Source organism: Rana temporaria, chromosome 3, assembly GCF_905171775.1.
Source record: "Rana temporaria chromosome 3, aRanTem1.1, whole genome shotgun sequence".
Classification (NCBI taxonomy): Eukaryota; Metazoa; Chordata; class Amphibia; order Anura; family Ranidae; genus Rana; species Rana temporaria.
Window position 1 is genome coordinate 406,460,121 of NC_053491.1, and position 18,543 is coordinate 406,478,663.

The 18,543-nt window shown below is 43.8% G+C and overlaps 1 protein-coding gene across 1 annotated transcript in view; it reads right to left on the minus strand.

Moving 5' to 3' along the window:
- LOC120933008 (serine/threonine-protein kinase 10-like) overlaps positions 1-18,543 on the minus strand; it is a 112,327-nt gene that overhangs the window by 57,279 nt on the left and 36,505 nt on the right. Inside the window, exons 5-6 of the mRNA XM_040345935.1 lie at positions 7,992-8,064; positions 6,116-6,310 (exon numbers count right to left, since the gene is read on the minus strand). Of these exons, the coding sequence (XP_040201869.1) occupies positions 6,116-6,310; positions 7,992-8,064 (268 nt within the window). The remainder of the gene's footprint in view (positions 1-6,115; positions 6,311-7,991; positions 8,065-18,543) is intronic.

Sequence of the window (18,543 nt, forward strand, 5' to 3'; positions counted from 1 at the left end):
TTCTATCTACGCATAACACGCTAATTTACCCAAGATGCCGAAGTTCCTGTCCTTAAACGTCAAGGGTCTGAACCACCCTGTCAAAAGGTCATCAATGTGGAAGACAGCTCAAACGTCCCTCTGCGATGTCCTCTGTGCACAAGAAACCCACTTTAAATCCTCCGCAGAGCCGACGTGCACCAATAAATTCTTCCCTAACATCTTTAAAGCCTCTGGACCGGAAAAAAAAAATGGAGTCCTGATTGCCATTAAAAACACAGTGTCATTTACTCTCCACGATAGCTTGGTAGACGACAAGGGCAGATACTTGGCCTTAAACTGCTCCATGAATAACATTCGATACACTATCGTGACGGTCTATGCCCCTAATACTAGGCAGATCAACTTCTTATCCAAGCTCATGAAAAAAATCAACCGCTTCAAGCAAGGCCACCTCATAATCTGTGGGGACTTCAACATAGTCCCTGACAACTCCCTAGACGCCTCCTCTCGTACAACCAGAACTGCTTCACCTATGGGTGCCTTCATCAGGTCACATGATCTCTATGATGCCTGGAGATGTCTCCACTCCACAGAGAGGGATTATTCCTATTTCTCCCCCCGCCACAACTCCTATACGAGGATAGACTACTTCCTGGTGGACAAATGGTCCCTCCCCAAAGTCTCTGCATCCGATATAGCTGATATTACGTGGTCCGACCACGCACCTGTTACCCTGTCCCTCACTGACTCCCCTTCCCCTTCACGGACAAAGATTTGGAGAGCCAACGCCTCACTCATCCACTCTCCTTCCCATTCTGATTTTATCAAGGACCGTTTAACTGAATTTTTCTCCCTAAATGCAGGTTCTGTAGCTGACAATTCTGTACTGTGGAACGCCCATAAGGCGTTCATCCGAGGGATTTTTATACAACTAAATGCTAGAGAGAGAAGGATGAAAACTCAGCGCCTAGAATCCCTTACCTCCGACATAAAACTTCTAGAATCCCAAAACCAATCTAATCCCAACCCTGCGTCCAAACAAAAATTGGACTGCCTCAGGCAGGAACTCAGGGCCCACCTATTGGACTCCTTTGAGAGGGCCCACACACGTTTTAAAGCCCAACACTACTCTACAGGCAACAAAGCGGGCAAAGCCATGGCCAATAGAATTAAAGGCTATATCGCCAAAACTAAGATACCTCACATATATCACCCCACTTCAAACCAAAAATTGACTGACCCCTCGGCCATGGCTGAAGCCTTTAGATGCTACTATAACAAGCTATACAACTTAAAAGATGACCAATCTGTTCTCCAACCGACCCCTCAAGACATAGCAACATTCCTCCACGAAATCAATCTCCCGTCACTGTCTGGGGATCAACTGGAGACTCTTAATGCCCCGTTCACCCACCTGGAAATACTGCGCACGATCTCGTCACTACCCTCTAATAAATCCCCAGGCCCTGATGGCCTTACTGGCGAGTACTATAAAAAATTTGGAACTATCCTGTCCCCATTCCTGACTAATGTCTGTAATGATGCTGCCTCATCCTCCTCTCTCCCCCCAGAAATGCTCTCTGCCTTGATTGTCACCCTACCGAAGCCGGGTAAGGAACCCACGTACACCCAGAATTTTAGGCCCATATCTCTCTTAAACCTTGATGCTAAAATACACGCCAAACTCATTGCCAACCGTTTAATAAATGTGATGCCCCTACTCATTCACAAAGACCAATCTGGTTTCATCAGAGGCAGACAAACCTTTGACGCAACCCGTAGACTTATTGACATTATTCACACTGCCGAGTCAACCCGAACGCCTTCTCTGCTCCTATCCCTGGACGCAGAGAAGGCGTTCGACCGGGTTCACTGGGGATACATGCACGCCACTCTCATAAAATTCGGATTCCAAGGACCCATTCTATCCGCCATTATGGCACTGTACTCTTCTCCTTCCGCCCAGGTATACACTTCAGAAATCCTTTCCAAACCTTTCTCGATCACCAATGGCACTCGCCAAGGATGCCCTCTATCCCCACTAATCTTTGACCTCGTAATGGAACCCCTAGCTGAACAGGTTAGATCCCACCACAAGATAACTGGATTTAAAATTGCCACATTAGAACATAAAATTAGCCTATTTGCGGACGACGTGATAATCATGCTGACAGATCCCACCCTGTCCCTGACCTCGGTGCAAAAGTTATTGCAAAGATTCGGTAACGTGTCCTATTATAAAGTAAATGAACAGAAATCCTACATTTTAGACCTGGGCCTTGACGCCATTACCAGTAATCTACTTAGACACAAATTCCCGTACCCATGGGCGGACTCCGGAATAAAATATTTGGGTATCACCCTAACCAAATCCACAAAAAAATCTATTCTCCAACAATTACACTGAGGTCAAACACATGCTTATCAGAGAAACATCAAAAATTTCCAAACACGAATTTTCCTGGACAGGCAGGCTTGCAGCTTTCAAAATGATGATACCACCCAGAATACTTTACATTTTTCGGACCCTTCCTATACCCCTCCCGAACTCTTATCTCAAATCTTTACAATCTATCCTGGGACATTACGTTTGGCAGGGAAAAAAACCTAGGTGTAGCAGGGCTAAGACGATCAAACATAGATCCGCTGGGGGTATGGGTTATGTTGACGTAACGGACTACTATATGGCCACCATCCTCTCACAGACTCGAGAATGGATGTCGACAACTCCTAACCCACTCTGGTGTGCTATAGAAGCCGCCATGATCCCGGGATCGAACCTATCCCAATGGTTGTATAGCACGACCATTGGGGCCCCACAGCTATGTCTCTACTCCCCTACCATTCAAGCCTCTGTTAAGATCTGGAAAGCACTAAAATCCTCCACATGGAAAACCCTCCCGACCAAACCTGTACCCATGCCCTTAGAGACGCTGAAACTCCTTACCCCTGACTTGAACATCCCTACCTGGCTTTCTGACAATGTTGCTCACGTTCATGATTTACGCCCCCTAGTGGCTAGCACACCCTTCTCTCAAATTCAAAAGAATTTTCGTGCACCCATCTCAGACTATTTTACTTACTATAGAATACAACACTGTGTTCTGGCGAACCCCTCCCTAGACTGTTCCCTGCCGAAAAACCTTTGGCGATTTTTCTTCGCTGAAAACCCACCCGTAAAAGGCATCTCTCTAATATATAACATCCTACAAGAAAAGACGTGTTTCCAAAAATCAAAACCTCTCACTGACTGGGAATCTGATTTACTCACCCAATTCTCAGACCAACAATGGCTAGTAGCGATCAAATCCACGTACAAATGCACCTCCTGTACTTCTCTTTGGGAACTCTCACAAAAACTGATAATGAGATGGTATCTGACACCTTCCAGGTTAGTCAAATTCCAACCTCACACCTCTCCTAACTGCTGGAGAAATTGTAACACCACAGGCACTCTCCTGCACACTTTCTGGTCCTGCCCACATCTTACGAAACTGTGGGTGGCGGTAGAATCGATGCTTCAAGGAGTGCTAGGACTCCCTATTTCACTGACCCCACAACTAGCTATTCTCAATCTGACCATCGATGACATACCACCCCCCCTACAACTAGTGACTTCACACATTCTGTTAGCGACTAGACTCTTAATTGCTAGGCGCTGGAAATCTGTAGACACCCCCACGTTAGCTGAAGTAGTGAACTTGATCCAAACCCACTATTCCTACGAGACCATCCTTGCTCGAGGTAAACACACACACACCACAACACTAGACCTCTGGAACCCATGGCGACTCTGGTACACTCACAAATGGTCCCACTGACCCTCTCTTTTTTGAATATACTGAACGTTCTTGATGCTCCCACTTTGCCAAACTCCTATGACATTGCTCTAGCATAGCTCTCACCCCTCCCCCCCCTCTTCCACCTAGCCTATGCCCCTTCCTCTTCCCCCCCCATACCCACCCCTCTTGTTCTTATGAATATATTCTGTTGCAACAATACAATCTGAAATGTTTCTATTGTATATTGCCTGCTTGTTCTCTTCAGTTCGCAATTACCCTTCGTTTATACATATGATTGGTGTATGTATCCTGTATTGTATATGGGTTTTTGCCCATAGTTTGCATACTATTGTACTTGACATATGCTCAATAAAAACTATTTGAAAGAAAGAACAGGGCTTACAACACAACAGGGGGACTGAGCTAGAGGAAGATGCAATACATGGGGCTAACACACATAGTACTGTTGAGTTGAAGTTAATGTGTTGTTGCTAAGGCCTACAGTATTTGTGTCACATTCTGTCGCTCAAGCAAAACACTCATTGCTCAAAAAAGTAGAGGAGCTTATTTTTTGACAGATTACAGGTGTTTTACTGCTTTCACATTGGTGACCTTTTAACCTTGAAAATGCCTGTACAAAAACTGCAAAAACTCTCTGAAAACACCTGAATTTTTTTTCTGAAAAACACCTGTAAAATAGCAACGCCTAGGTGTGAACAGAGCCTAAGTGTTTGGCACCTCCGCTAGCGGTTGGTTTCCCACTCCTTGGGACCGGATCCATGGCACAAAGTGCCTAGGGAACCAGTCTTTAAGGAAGAGTGTATGTACTGTAGAGGGGCCCCTGAAGAAGAGAGCAAGCTCAAAGGTTAGCGTGAGAGACTGTTTCCTGTATCCCATAGCAACCATGGGATGTGTCACTGGGAGAGAGGTGACCCGAACTGCTGGATTGGTGAAGCCATGAATTAGAGGGTCTGAACTGCTTAGTGTCTTCAGAATAAAGTTACACAGAAAACAAGGAGTTAACAGTGTCATTGCAGCTCGCTTCTAAGTCCAGGAGACCTGCGTTAAAATGTTACTAAACCCACAACAGTAAAATCAGTCTGTATATGTAGTAAAGCATGCTTGTTATACACCCTGTGTAACCTAGGGGGTTAATCCTCTGCATTGTGTAAAAAGGCTGTGTTATCCTGTATGCGAAGATCCTCCTCTTCGTCCACTAAATCCAAAACATGTCCGGATAAGGCAGAGTCTTGTGAGTCAGGCTGCACATGCTCAGTTTAGTGTGTATTGCTAGAAAGGTTTTTTTTTCTTGGGAGAGCGCATGTGATCAGCACAGGGTCAATCAGCACTGTCCAGACAGAGGATCAAAATTCCTGGATCCTGGTAGGACAGCTCAGTGCAGTATGAAAACTCCTCCTACAAGCTTTACCAGGAACTGATAGAAGCCGCAAGATTGCTATATACTGCTGATGAGAAAAGGTATTTAGCAATTTATATTTACTAAAACAATTGCATTTCCATGTTCTGTGTACTATAGGAGACCAGATATAGTGAATGTAGACTCCTGGGTTTAGTTAATACTTGTCTCAATGTTGACTGTCACGTGACCGCAGCCCCCAGTTCAGGCATTAGTGAGTGCAGTCCCACTTGTCCCCCACATGGGTGCCTAAGCCCTGCCCGCATGGTTATAACTGAATGAATATATAAAAACATTAAACTTGAATTGACTTTATGATAAGCAAACATAAGAGTTTTCATATATCATTCTGTAAAAGGAAGAGTGTTCGGATTCCCACAGTAATTGGTCAGGTTATTAAAGTGGAGGTTCACCCAAAAAAATCAATTTTTAACATTCGATTGAGGCTAATTACTGGAGGCAGAATCGGGTGTTTTGTTTAAAATCAATGCAGTACTTACCGTTTTAGAGATAGATGTCCTCTGCCGCTTCCGGGTATGGTCTGCGGGACTGGGCGTTCCTATTTGATTGACAGCCTTCCGACCGGCGCATACAGCGCATCACCAGTTTCCGAAAGTAGCCGAACGTCGGTGCGCAGGCGCCGTATAGAGCCGCACCGACGTTTGGCAACTCGTGACGCTCTGTATGCGACCGTCGGAAGGCTGTCAATCAAATAGGAACGCCCAGTCCCGAAGACCATACCCGGAAGCGGCGGAGAACATCTATCTCTAAAACGGTAAGTACTGCATTGATTTAAAAAAAAACACCCGATTCTGCCTCCAGTAATTAGCCTCAATCTAATGTTAAATTTTTTTTTTCGGATGAGCCCCCGCTTTAATTTTGTTTGATAACTGATACATTTCAGAATGCATCACCCAGTTATAAGCTTTCTTACCACAAATGACAATACTTTAGACTTGGTGGCTGGGACTTGAGAATCTTCAGTAAGACACGGGTTGGGTTCATTTCATGGTTTGGTGGCTGAGTCTCAGCCAGCTCAATGAGAGTGACACCAAGAGACCATACATCAGCCTTATAATCATATGGAACATCTTTGCACGTCTCACAGGTCACAACCTCCGGAGCCATCCTGTAACCGTGAAAAGAGATAGTGCCATGTAAAGTAGGGCTCTGATATACGGGCTATAAACAGAACAATGCACGTTTCAAAGCAGTAGACCAATTATAGAAATTAGAGTGGATTATAATAAAAAAAAATTGGTGAATTTCAATGTTTTTTATTGGTTTTACAAGAGAGAAATCCAGCAATGTGTACAGATACAAGTAGCTGTGTTAAAACTGTAAAAAACATGAGTTGGCAATGAACAGAATGGTATACAAAGAATGAAATATTATGATCATTGACATATCCAGATAAAGCAGCAGAAAGGTGTCACTGTACATGTCAATAGACACTCAAAACCAAATGTCATTAGTGAAATAGGTGATCTTAACTTGAGATTCGAGAGAAAAGAGAAATGTAGGAAAGGGAAAGAGATGTGAATAGCTGAGGAAAAAAGAGGCAGCAGGAAAGAGCTTTTTTTTATGCAGCTATTAATGGTTTTAGCTGGTGATACAATAAAACATTGTAATAACAGGCACAATTATTATCTTGACATATATGGGTCGAATGACTGTATAGTGAAGGTACAATATGACATTTTAGGTCCTAGTAAAAAAAACAACCCCCTGAAACTTGGGCATTATACAGTCTGCAGGTGGTGAAATACACAGGGACAACAAAAAAGGGATAAAACCTACTTTAAATTTGTCACATGCACTCATTCGCATAGTATAACTTAAAAAAAAATCTTAAAAACGACTCATTTTACTTGCTCTTTTCTGAAAACTCCAAAACAGTTTTCCTCTGCTGTTCAATATTAAAGTGGTTAATGTTCGTTTTTTGTTGTTAAAATAACAAACATGTCATACTTACCTCCACTGTGCAGTTCGTTTTGCACAGAGTGGCCCTGATCCTCCTGTTCTGGGGTCCCACGGCGGCTCTCTTGGCTCCTCCCCGCAATAGATAACCCCTTCTGGGAAGCTCTCTCCCGAGGGGGTTACCGTGCGGGGCACCCCTGTGTCATACCCTTGGTGTCCATAGCCGCTGAGTGTATGACTCGGCCCCGCCCCCCGGCAGCTGCGTCATTGGAGCCAATGGCTGCGCTGCTATCAATCTATCCAATGAAGACCTGTGAAGTCGTGGAGAGAGCAACACAGGATCGTGCCCATGGAAATTTGGGGCTCAGGTAAGTAAAACAGGGGCTCGGGGGGGCCGGACACAGCAAGGTGTGGATGCATTAAGGTGAAAAAACAGGAAGGTTTACAACTCCTTTAAGGAGAGGGCTGGAGAATTAATGTACACCATAAGGCCCCTTTCACGATCAGGTCCGCCTGTCAGTTTTTCAGGCGGACCTGATCGAACCATCCATTCACTCCTACGGAGCGGGGTAGTGACATGTCCGCTGACACTCGCCGATATCCGATCATGTCTGCAAAGCGGGAACACATAAAAAATGTGTCAGAAGACTGAATGCACGATGCCCAAGGTCAAAATGAGCAGTACAACTGAAAGTAGGTCAGTTCATTAAATTATATTGGTGCAGAATCTGATGTACTGCCCAAAAACAAAACGAAGAAAGATCACAGTGTTTAAAGCAGAATTAAACAATCCAGATATTACCTTTCATTTTAAAACCATATAGTCATTCTATGCTTATTACAATATACAGTTAAAGAAACTCTGTACTGCACAAATTAATTGTACTCACCAGTAAGGCGTTCCAATAAAAGAGCTCCGTCGCTGTAACGCCTGGTTGTTCACCGCAGAGACGCCAAAATCCGCTTTTATAAAAAGGACACAAATCACTTCATTACACATATGTGTAAAGATAAAAAAAAACAGTAAGTAAAAAGTAACAGTCTCATGAGACACTATCCTTCCAATGGACATTATGGCCCTGATTTTTTCCCCCTTTTACTGGTTAAACTGGATGAACTTGTGTCTTTTTTCAACCAGGCTAACTATGTAACTATTTCACTTGAGAGAATTCTAATTCTACACTTTTAGGGGCAGATCCTCGTACAATTGCATGGGCCGAACGAACTGCGCATGCGCCGTCCCTAAATTTCCCGCTGTGCATTGCGCTAAATGACGGCGCAAGGACGTCATTGTTTTGACGTGGATGTAAAATACGTCCAGCCCCATTCACGGACGACTTACGCAAACAAAAAAAAATATTTTCAAATTCGATGCGGGAACGACGGCCATACTTAACATTACGTACGCCACCAAATAGCAGCTTTAACTATACGCCGAAAAAAGCCGAACGGAAACGACGTAAAATAATGCGACGGCCGCTCGTACGTTCGTGGATCGTCGGAAATAGCTAATTTGCATACTCAACGCGGATTACGACGGGAACGCCACCCAGCGGACGCCGAAGAATTGCATCTAAGATTCGAAGGCGTACGAAGACGTACGCCTGTCGGATCTAACCCAGATGCCGTCGTATCTTGTTTTGAGGATTCACTAGATACACCGGCGTACTCTCTTTGTGGATCTGCCCCTTAGCATCTTGGACCAGTATTTAGAATGGCTCCCAAAAGTAAAAGCACAGTAGCCTGCAGCACACTACAACGTTCATGCTACAGTGAAATAATGATGCTAATACATTTTTTTGCCTGTTGCATTCACAGCACACTCAAAATGTATCATAGTGCACCGCCACAGAGCAGCATCAGGACCTCTACCATGCAGCAGGGGGATGAGGCAGATGTTTTGGAATGGGAAGAGACTTATGATAACGTACACTGTGAATCAAAGTCTATCTAAAATTGTTTCCTGTATGAAGGCTAACAGTGAGGGCCTAATTATCCTTCTGCATTGTGGCAATGCATGTTAAACATGTGTTACTACAACGAAGGGTAATGCCGAAGTGCATTGAATGCACATGTGTTACTACAACGAAGGGCAATGCCTCTGCTCTATGTGTGGTGCCATTCATTGTGAATGCACCCTAAATGCAGTGTACAGTTAAGCCTAACGCACAAAACCATGTGTTGTGCCGCATTGTTAAAAAAAAGTATCACATACATTTTTTCATCTGCTGTGTTCTGTTGGCAGCCCATTCGCTATGAATGGGCTCCTTTAAGGCAATGTACCTTAGCGTGTGTTATAACGTGCACTAATGATTGTGCATTAGCCTCTATGATTAAGCCCCACATGGGCAACATTTATTAGAGGGGGTTCTATGGGTGGAGAACTGAGCAGAAGCCAATTCTCACCATCTTTTACGTCTTGAGCTTTACGGTCTGCTGATCCTGTGTGTGGCTGGGTGCTATTTTCTTGTGATGCTTTTGCATTAATATACTGCAACACGTGTGAATGAGCCCTAAAGAATAATTAACTTACAGGTTTTTTTACAGGGTGTTGAAGCACCATAGCCAAGAATTATGAACTTTAAAGTGCTTACCATGCATTAGGAAAAGTACTGATGCTTTATGCTTTACCTCTCTTTCTGACGTTAAAGCTGAACTCCAGGTATGGATTGTATTGCATAGTTATGTAGAGGGTGCCTCACGGCCAGGAGTTGCTAGTCCATTAGGGACGCAGGGACGCCTCCCCCTGCAGGGTGCTGGACGCCGCCCCCCCTGCATGGCGCTTTATACAAGTTCTTTTTTTTTCAAGCACATGATTAGGGCCTGAGGCTCTAATTGGCTTGAAAAGGGTTAGGCTCTTCTCTTCCCAGCCAATCAACAGTAGGCAGATCTGGTTGGCTGGGAGGAGAAGCCGAGGAAGCCATCGCGGGGTGAGTGGGACCGTCACCATGGAGGGGTGAGTGCGGGGGGACCATCATCATGGAGATGGCCAGAGGGGCTGAGACTGTTCTTGGGGTTGAGAAGCAAACTACAGAACCAAATATACTTAAGCAGGGGTAGCGCTACAGATAAATTGGTGCGGCTTGTACAATGTAAGTATGCATATCAGGGAATATTCCTGAGGGACACTGGGTGTTATCATGGCCCGATGGGGCAGGGGTGTGCCCGCGGACGGCCGACACGGTGGGGACACTAGGGGTCCTAATTGACAGCAACTTGACGCTAATCCCCTATGTCGGTCAGGTTGTCAAGACCTTCCATTTTAAGATGCGGCTTCTTTACCGCATTTTGCCTTTTCTGTCAGATCTGGAAAGGATCTCGGTAGTGCGCGCTCTGGTCCTTCCACATCTGGACTATTGTAATGGTCTCCTGGCTGGACTGCCTCAAGTCCAGATTAGGAGACTTCAAAAAGTCCAGAATCAGGCGGTAAGGCTTGCATTAAATCTCAGAGGCCACTGCCCCACCGCGAGACATCAGGCTGCCCTGCATTGGCTGCCAGTTGGTCAGAGGGTGCGTTTTAAAATTCTAACACTTGTTTTTAAATCGTTTCACGGGCTAGGACCCGCCTATCTCTGTGAGAAATTGAATAGACATGTTACTGGCCGCTCCCTTAGATGGAGCTGCCAATTCCGTTTGGAACAGCCAAAGAGTCGGCTGAAAAAATGGGGGGGGCAGGGCTTTTTCTGTCCTTGGCCCGAGAGAATGGAATCTACTTCCCCTAAGTCTTAGACAGAGTCCTGACCTACCCACATTCAGGAGGGATCTAAAAACCTATCTGTGGGCAGAGGCAGATTGATAGGAAGAGTGAGGTTAGGGTCATTCGGGCGGGAAGCACTGCTAGATCTGTTGAGAATTGTGTGTTGTCTCTCCTTTGGTCTTATGTGATTTCTATGGTTTTGTACTGTATTGGTTTTATGGTGTTATATTGTTGTTTTATTATTTGATTTTAATTGTGGTACATATTTTATAGTGTTACTATGTTAATTTATGCCTGTAACACTCGGTCCTGTTGTGAATTGTTAAGGTCTGGAAGCGTTTCGATACCTTCGGGTGATTCTACGCTATACAAGCAATAAACAATAAACAATATGCATATGCCATACATGTGGGACCAATGTTGAAACAGAGAATCACTGTAGTAGTCACTGCTACTACAGTTATCGCTGCTGACTTCTGGGTCCCCTGCTGAGTGGCTTCCCTGCTGTAAAGTAACCACAGGGAGTCTCTTGTGTGGCACAAACAATGTTCACAGAACGCCTTGAATTATTCCTTATGAATGCAAAGCGTTGCCTGATTGGATAAAGTAGAGATCATGATATCATCTCCCTGCTTCTTCACCTTTGTATTCTCAGTGAATGAAAAGTGTTCTATGATTGGACTGGTAAGGGTCAAAAGAGAAGGCCCGCAAAAATGTCTCTAGCTGCTTTACATATGTTATTGGTACTGGCATTACCAATTGATTGTATTGTAACTGTACTGTCTGCCCTCATGTTGTAAAGCTTTGAACAAACTATTGTCACTATATAAATCCTGTATAATAATAATAATAATAATGGGACTTAAAGTGGATGTAAACCCTCCATACACCCAGTAAAGTGAACAGCCTCAGATGATACACAGAGATTTACCAAATCTCCCTACATAGGTTGTATATGTATATCTGATGTCTTCACATTTATATACTGTTTAGAAAGCTGAGATCCTGTTGGGAGATTTTCTCTTCCTGGTTAACACAGAGTGTGATGTCTGGGCATACAGCCAAGATAGCTAACACTGCTGATTGGAGGAAAGGAACACACCCCCTCTCCTCATAGGCAGAGACTCTCAGAGATGTTTTGTAATAGGAGCTGCTCTCTGCTACTCTATTTTAGCAACCTCCTTTGACAAAAGATTCAGGCTGCTTTTGTCTAAAAAGTAAAAAAATATGTCAGGAGTTCTCAAGCTGATTACAGAGGAACCGTTCATAAGAGAGCTATAAGACTTAGCTCATTTTAAAAAGATAACAAAATACTGCAGATAAATGTGCCCAGCTCAAATTTCACGAATTGGGTTTACATCCACTTTAAAGTGGTTGTAAACCCTTACAGACCACTTTTACCTACAGGTAAGCCTAGATTAAGGTTTACCTGTAGGTGTAAGAAATATCTCCTAAACCTACACAGTGGGTGGGCGGCTCGATACCAGGAAGGCACTTAGGGAGAGATGCCGGAACAAAGGAGGTGTCTGAGGACTGCTGTGGGGGCTTCGATCTCAGGTAAGTAATTCATAATGTAATTCATAATTCATAATGAGCTAGTATGCTATGCATACTAGCTCATTATGCCTTTGTCTTGCAGGATGTGTTTTTTTTTTTTGCAGAGGGTTTACTTTCTCTTTAATGGTAGATATCCAATAGAATCTCTACATATGTATGTTATATTATATATACACACACACAGCAAAAACAAGTGTATTGATGCTGTTTTTACATTAAGTGGTACATTTTGTTATAGAAAGATTGTTTCTCTTTTCTAGGTACAACTCAACACCCGCTGTTACTGTTTACACCAGTACGACTGCATAAGAAATGATTCTCCTATCATAAAATAAAAAACTGACATGGTTATGTCAATAAATATACTTTGGATCCTTTATTGGCAAATACAAACCTTAGGAAAACCTTTGCTAAACTCAAAGCTTCACATATAGTGTATCTAAACCCAAATATAAAAAAAAAAGTATATTGCAGTTTACAAGATCTTAGATGCAGTGGTTGCATTAGTTTTCCTTTTCCAATGTCTTATCTTATTTTCACCTGATAATGCTGCAGATAAAACACAATCTGTCATAGAGTGGCTTTACATACCCCTACACCGTATCTACAGAGGAAGCTGTGGTGGCCACCCACGCAGGATTTTTTTTTTTTAAGTTTTTTTTACCGTACACATAGCAATTACAGTCTTTGCCATAGATGAAGAGATACAGTCCATATTTTACAAAGCTTATGAAGACACTTTATACAGTCCATTCTCCAGAATGTTTAGAAATATATCAAGTTGTGCAGGAATACAGCAACTCAAAGCCAGTTTAGGTCTAGCCATCTAAATACACCGATTTATGTATTGTTCATAGTTGTATGGCATCCGTATATGTATAACGTACAATACAAGAAAGGCAATAAACTAAACAGCAAAAAAAAAAAAAAAATGTGGATTGCATCAAATTTTTGCAAGTACAGTTCTCTCCCCCTCCACCTAAGGGTCAACTGCCGGCAGGGCAGGACTTAGGGTGGTGGGGGCCCCTGGCCTTGAGTGTTGAAGGGGCCCCCTGGAGCCGAGAATTGGGGGGGATCGAAGATGTTGAGCGAGGGGGGGGATCAGAGTTGTTGAGCGGGGGGGGGGTGCGCATTAAAGTTGTTGAGAGGGGGGGTGCCTCTCACCTGTGCACGGAATGTGTCAGCTCTCTTCCCTTCAGCAGACATCCACACACCGCTCCGGTTCCTCCTGGGAGGGGTGTTGCAGTTGTTGAGCAGGGGGGAGTGCCTCTCACCTGTGCCGACAACAGGGGCCACAGACTGTCATTAGCCTGGGTGTCGGCTTTCTTCCCTTCAGCAGCCACAGTCCTCTACACACCGCTCCGGTTCCTCCTGCTTCCGTGCTGCCTCCTCTTGCAGTGCGGGAAAATTAACCCTTTCGCGGGACTGCGGGAAGAAGCTGTCTGTGCGGGAAAGTCCCGCAGAATCCGTGCGTGTTGGGAGGTATGCGCAGGGCCGCCATCAGGAATTTTGGGGCCCCTTACACAGCTTAAGGCATGGGCCCCCTGGAGCAGAGAACCGTGGGGGGGGGGGGGGGGTGCTGCCGCCTGAAATTGAGAAGCGCCCCTGGGGACCTCTGGACCTCTGGGCCTTTTAATACAAAATATAAACAAAAATAAAAAAATAAACATTTATATAAAAAAAAAGAAAAAAGAAGGGGGGGTTGCCATCTGGGGGCCCTGGAGACCTCTGGGCCCTTTAATAATATAATAATAATAAATATATATATATATATATATATATATATACATATATATATATGTATATATGTATATATGTATATATATATATATATATATATATATATATATATATAAACATTTTTTTTATAAAAAAATAAATAAAAAAAGGGGAGGTTGCCATCCGGGGTCCTGGGCCTTTTAATAAAAAAATAAAAAAATATAAACAAAAAAAAACATTTATGAAAAAAAAAAGGGGGCGTTGCCACTTGGGGCCCTGGGGACCTCTGAGCCCTTTAATAAAAAAAATATATATAAAAAAAATGTATATATATATTTATAAAAAAATAAAAAAAAGGAGGGGTTGCCATCCGGGGGCCCTGGAGACCTCTGGGCCCTTTAATATTAATAATAATAAATAAATATATATATATATATATATATATATATATATATATATATATATATACAAATATTTTTTTATGAAAAATAAATAAAAAAGGGGGGCCCTGGGGACCTCCGGACCCCTAAAAAAATGTAATCTTTTTTTTTTTTAAAGGGGGTTGCCATCTGGGCCCCCTATTGGGCGGGGCCCATGGGCTTGAGCCCAGTCAAGCCCAATGGTAAGTCCAGCCCTGACTGCCAGAAATGTGTTCACATCCACTACACAGAGCTCAATTGTTTTCCAGGTTATCTTGTAAATCTACCGATCTAAACCATATTTTGTAAATTTTTTTGAGACAACCACAAGCTTCATAGGTCACTTTACATAAAGGCAGGTCAGAATCAATCTGTTTTTTCCAAGCTTCAATATCAACCTGGTCAGAGCGGATCCACTGGATTGCCATCACCTTCCATGTGTAGGAGTATAGTATACGTAGAAATAGTTTTGTGGCAGCATCCAATTCCTCATCTTCTATCACACCCAAGAAGCATCTCTTTGGGTTGCATATATTCGGAAAAACTGTCTGCCATAAATGTTGTGAACTGAGACCAGAAGAGTCACACTTTGTCACAATACCAAACCATGGGCCAGATTCAGAGAAGAAGTACGCCGAAGTATCTGCTGATACTCCGGCGTACTTTCAAATTTGCAGCGTCGTATCTTTAGTTTGAATTCTCAAACCAAGATACGACGGCTTCTGGCTTCGATCCGACAGGCGCACGGCTTCGTACGCCTTCGGATCGTAGGTGTAATACTTCGGCGCCCGCTGGGTGGAGTTTGCGTCGTTTTCCGTGTTGGGTATGCTAATTAGCTGTTTACGGCGATCCACGAAGGTATGCGCGGTCGTCGCATTCTCTTACGTCGTCGCAGCTGCTATTTCTTGGCTTATATTTAGACTTGCCATGTTAAAGTATGGCCGTCGTTCCCGCGTCGAATTTTAAATTTTAATTTTTTTTGCGTAAGTCGTCCGTGAATAGGAAAGGACGTAACGCACATCGCCGTTCAAAAAATTACGTCAGTGCGACGTCATTTCGTGCAAAGCACCGCGGGAAATTTCAAAACGGAGCATGCGCAGTACGTTCGGCACGGGAACGCGCCTAATTTAAATGATACACGCCCCATTTGAATTAGGCGGACTTGCGCCGGACGGATTTACGCTATGCCGCCGCAAGTTTACAGGCAATTGCTTTGTGAATCAAGCACTTGCCCGTAAAACTTGCGGCGGTGTAATGTAAATGCTATACGTTACGCCGCCGCAATTGTACATGAATCTGGCCCCATGTGTATAAATTAACTAGCTACATTATTGCACGTATGGCATAAGGAATTATCTCTCTGCCCCTTTTTGAACAAACATAGTGGTGCAAAGTATGTTTGGTGGCGATATCTCATTTGAATCATCTTATCTTTAGATGAGATACCAGTGGCTAAATAAGAATTGAGGACTTCCGTTCAGAACTCTTGTGATAAACTCGTCAGCGCACCCACCTAGCGTTGCCATGCATATGTACTTCTATTCTCTCCAGTAAGAGTCAGGAAGCTGTAATATTGAGAGACCAACTTAGAATGATCAAGGGATAATAACAATTGTACTAACTGAGTCATTTTAAGGGACACCTCCCCTCCCCCAAACTCAGAATTTGCCATTTGTCTCATTTGAAAGTATTGGAAGGACCATGAAGACGATACCCCTTTTTCTAACTGTATATCTCGGAAGAAAACAAAAGTGTCATTTTTATACAGTTGGTGAGCATATTTACCATCATATTGTGCCCCCCTTCCACAATGTAAAACTCTTGCAATAGTGGGTTGAACCAAAGGGGAGCATTAGATGACCTGAACAAAGGGGAATCCTCCACTACCTTGAGGCCAGAATGCAGATTTTCCAAGAAAATGGCAAAAATTCCCGCCCTTCAGATTAGGCACTGAGCATCTATATAATGAATCCAGCATGGCCTCATAGGAGGAAGTGACACCTCTGCCTTAGTTGCTGTCGCCACGTTGCTCAAGAGGGGGAACATCCACCAATGTACGTATACCAACTGCACAGCCAGATAATATATAAGTAGGTCTGAAAGTGCCAATTTTTCCCCCTGCAATTTTAGGATAATTTTAGGGTCTTCAACAAGATACTTGTGGGGGAATGAGGTAAGTATTGAGTCAAATAATTGAAACATTCATTTTCACTCTGGACTTTAAACATATTGGGCTTGATTTAGCATTGATTTACGCCGGCGTATCCATAGATATGCTGCGTAAATTCAAAGCTGTGCCAGCGTATCTTCTTTCTGTATTCAGAAAGCAAGATACGCCGACATTAGCCTAAGATCCGACTGGTGTAAGTCTCTTATGCCGTCGTATCTTAGGGTGCATTCTCACGCTGGCCGCTAGGTGGCGCTTCTGTCGTTTTCGGCATAGAGTATGCAAATTACCTAATTACACCGATTCACAAACGTACGTGCGCCCGGCGGTAGTTTTTTACGTAGTTTGCGTAAGGTTTTTTGGCATAACGTTGCTCCTGCTTCTATGAGGCGCACCCAATGTTAAGTATGGACGTCGTTCCTGCTTTGATTGTAAAATTTTTTACGTCATTTTCGTAAGTCGTTCGCGAATAGGGCTGGACGTAATTTACGTTCAAGTCGAAACCAATACGTCGTTGCGGCGTACTCGGGAGCAATGCACACTGGGATATGTACACGGATGGCGCATGCGCCGTTAGTAAAAAACGTCAATCACGTCAGGTCATCACACATTATCATAAAACACGCCCCCCCTTCCACATTTGAATTAGGCGGGCTTACGCCGGCCCCATTTACGCTACGCCGCCGCAACTTACGGAGCAAGTGCTTTGTGAATACTGCACTTGCTCCTGTAAGTTGCGGCGGCGTAGAGTAAATACGATACGCTGCGCCGCCGTAAGATCAAGCGCAGCTACCTGAATCTAGCCCTTTACATTTGTTCATCTCTATTACATAGGGGTAATGGGATTGCTAGAAAGATAACACTGTTTTCCAGTGTATCTCACAGGAAGCAACAAGGACACCATTTTTCTGGCAAGATCAACAGATATTTTCTTTATTTGCTGTAAAAATTATCTTAGCCTGAAAATTAAAAACTAGTGCATCCATCACATCTAAGGACTGGTAATATGCAATATTTAAAAATGTTATCTACTGATACGCCGGTGTACTTTCAAATTTCCCGCGTCGTATCTTTAGTTTGAATCCTCAAACCAAGATACGACGGCATCTGGGTTCGATCCGACAGGCGTACGGCTTCGTACGCCTTCGGATCGTAGATGCAATACTTCGGCGTCCGCTGGGTGGAGTTCTCGTCGTTTTCCGAGTGGGGTATGCAAATTAGCTATTTCCGTCAATCCACGAAGTCGGCTTTTTCTGGCGTATAGTTAAAGCTGGTATTTTGCGGCGTATAGTTAGACTTGCCATGTTAAGTATGGCCGTCGTTCCCGCGTCAAAATTTGAATTTATTTTTTTTGGCGTAAGTCGTCCGTGAATCAGGATGGATGTAACTCACGTCTAAGTTAAAAAAATGACGTCCTAGCGACGTCATTTAGCGCAATGCACGGCGGGAAATTTTGAAACGGAGCATGCGCAGTTCATTCAGCGCGGGGACGCGCTTCATTTAAATGAAACACGCCCCCTAATCGCCGTTTCGAATTCCGCTGCCAGAGATACACTATGCCGCCGTAACTTACGGCGCAAATTCTTTGGGGATTCGTAATTACGCCAGGTAAGGTACGGCGGCGTAGCGTATCTCTGATACGCTGCGCCCATCTATTTCTATGTGGATCTTCCCCGTTGTTCTTGGTTTTAGCTATCGATACATTAGTCAGCTCATTCAAATTATTCCTATCAGATCTGAAAGAGAGGGGGATGGGGGGCCTTAAAGGTGCTCCCACCTCTTTGGCTGTTGGTAATATATATCCACCTTTGCCACGTTACATCTCCCCTCCAATTCTTTCCCTTTGTTTTAGTCCCCCTTTTTTTTTATGGATTTTACTATTT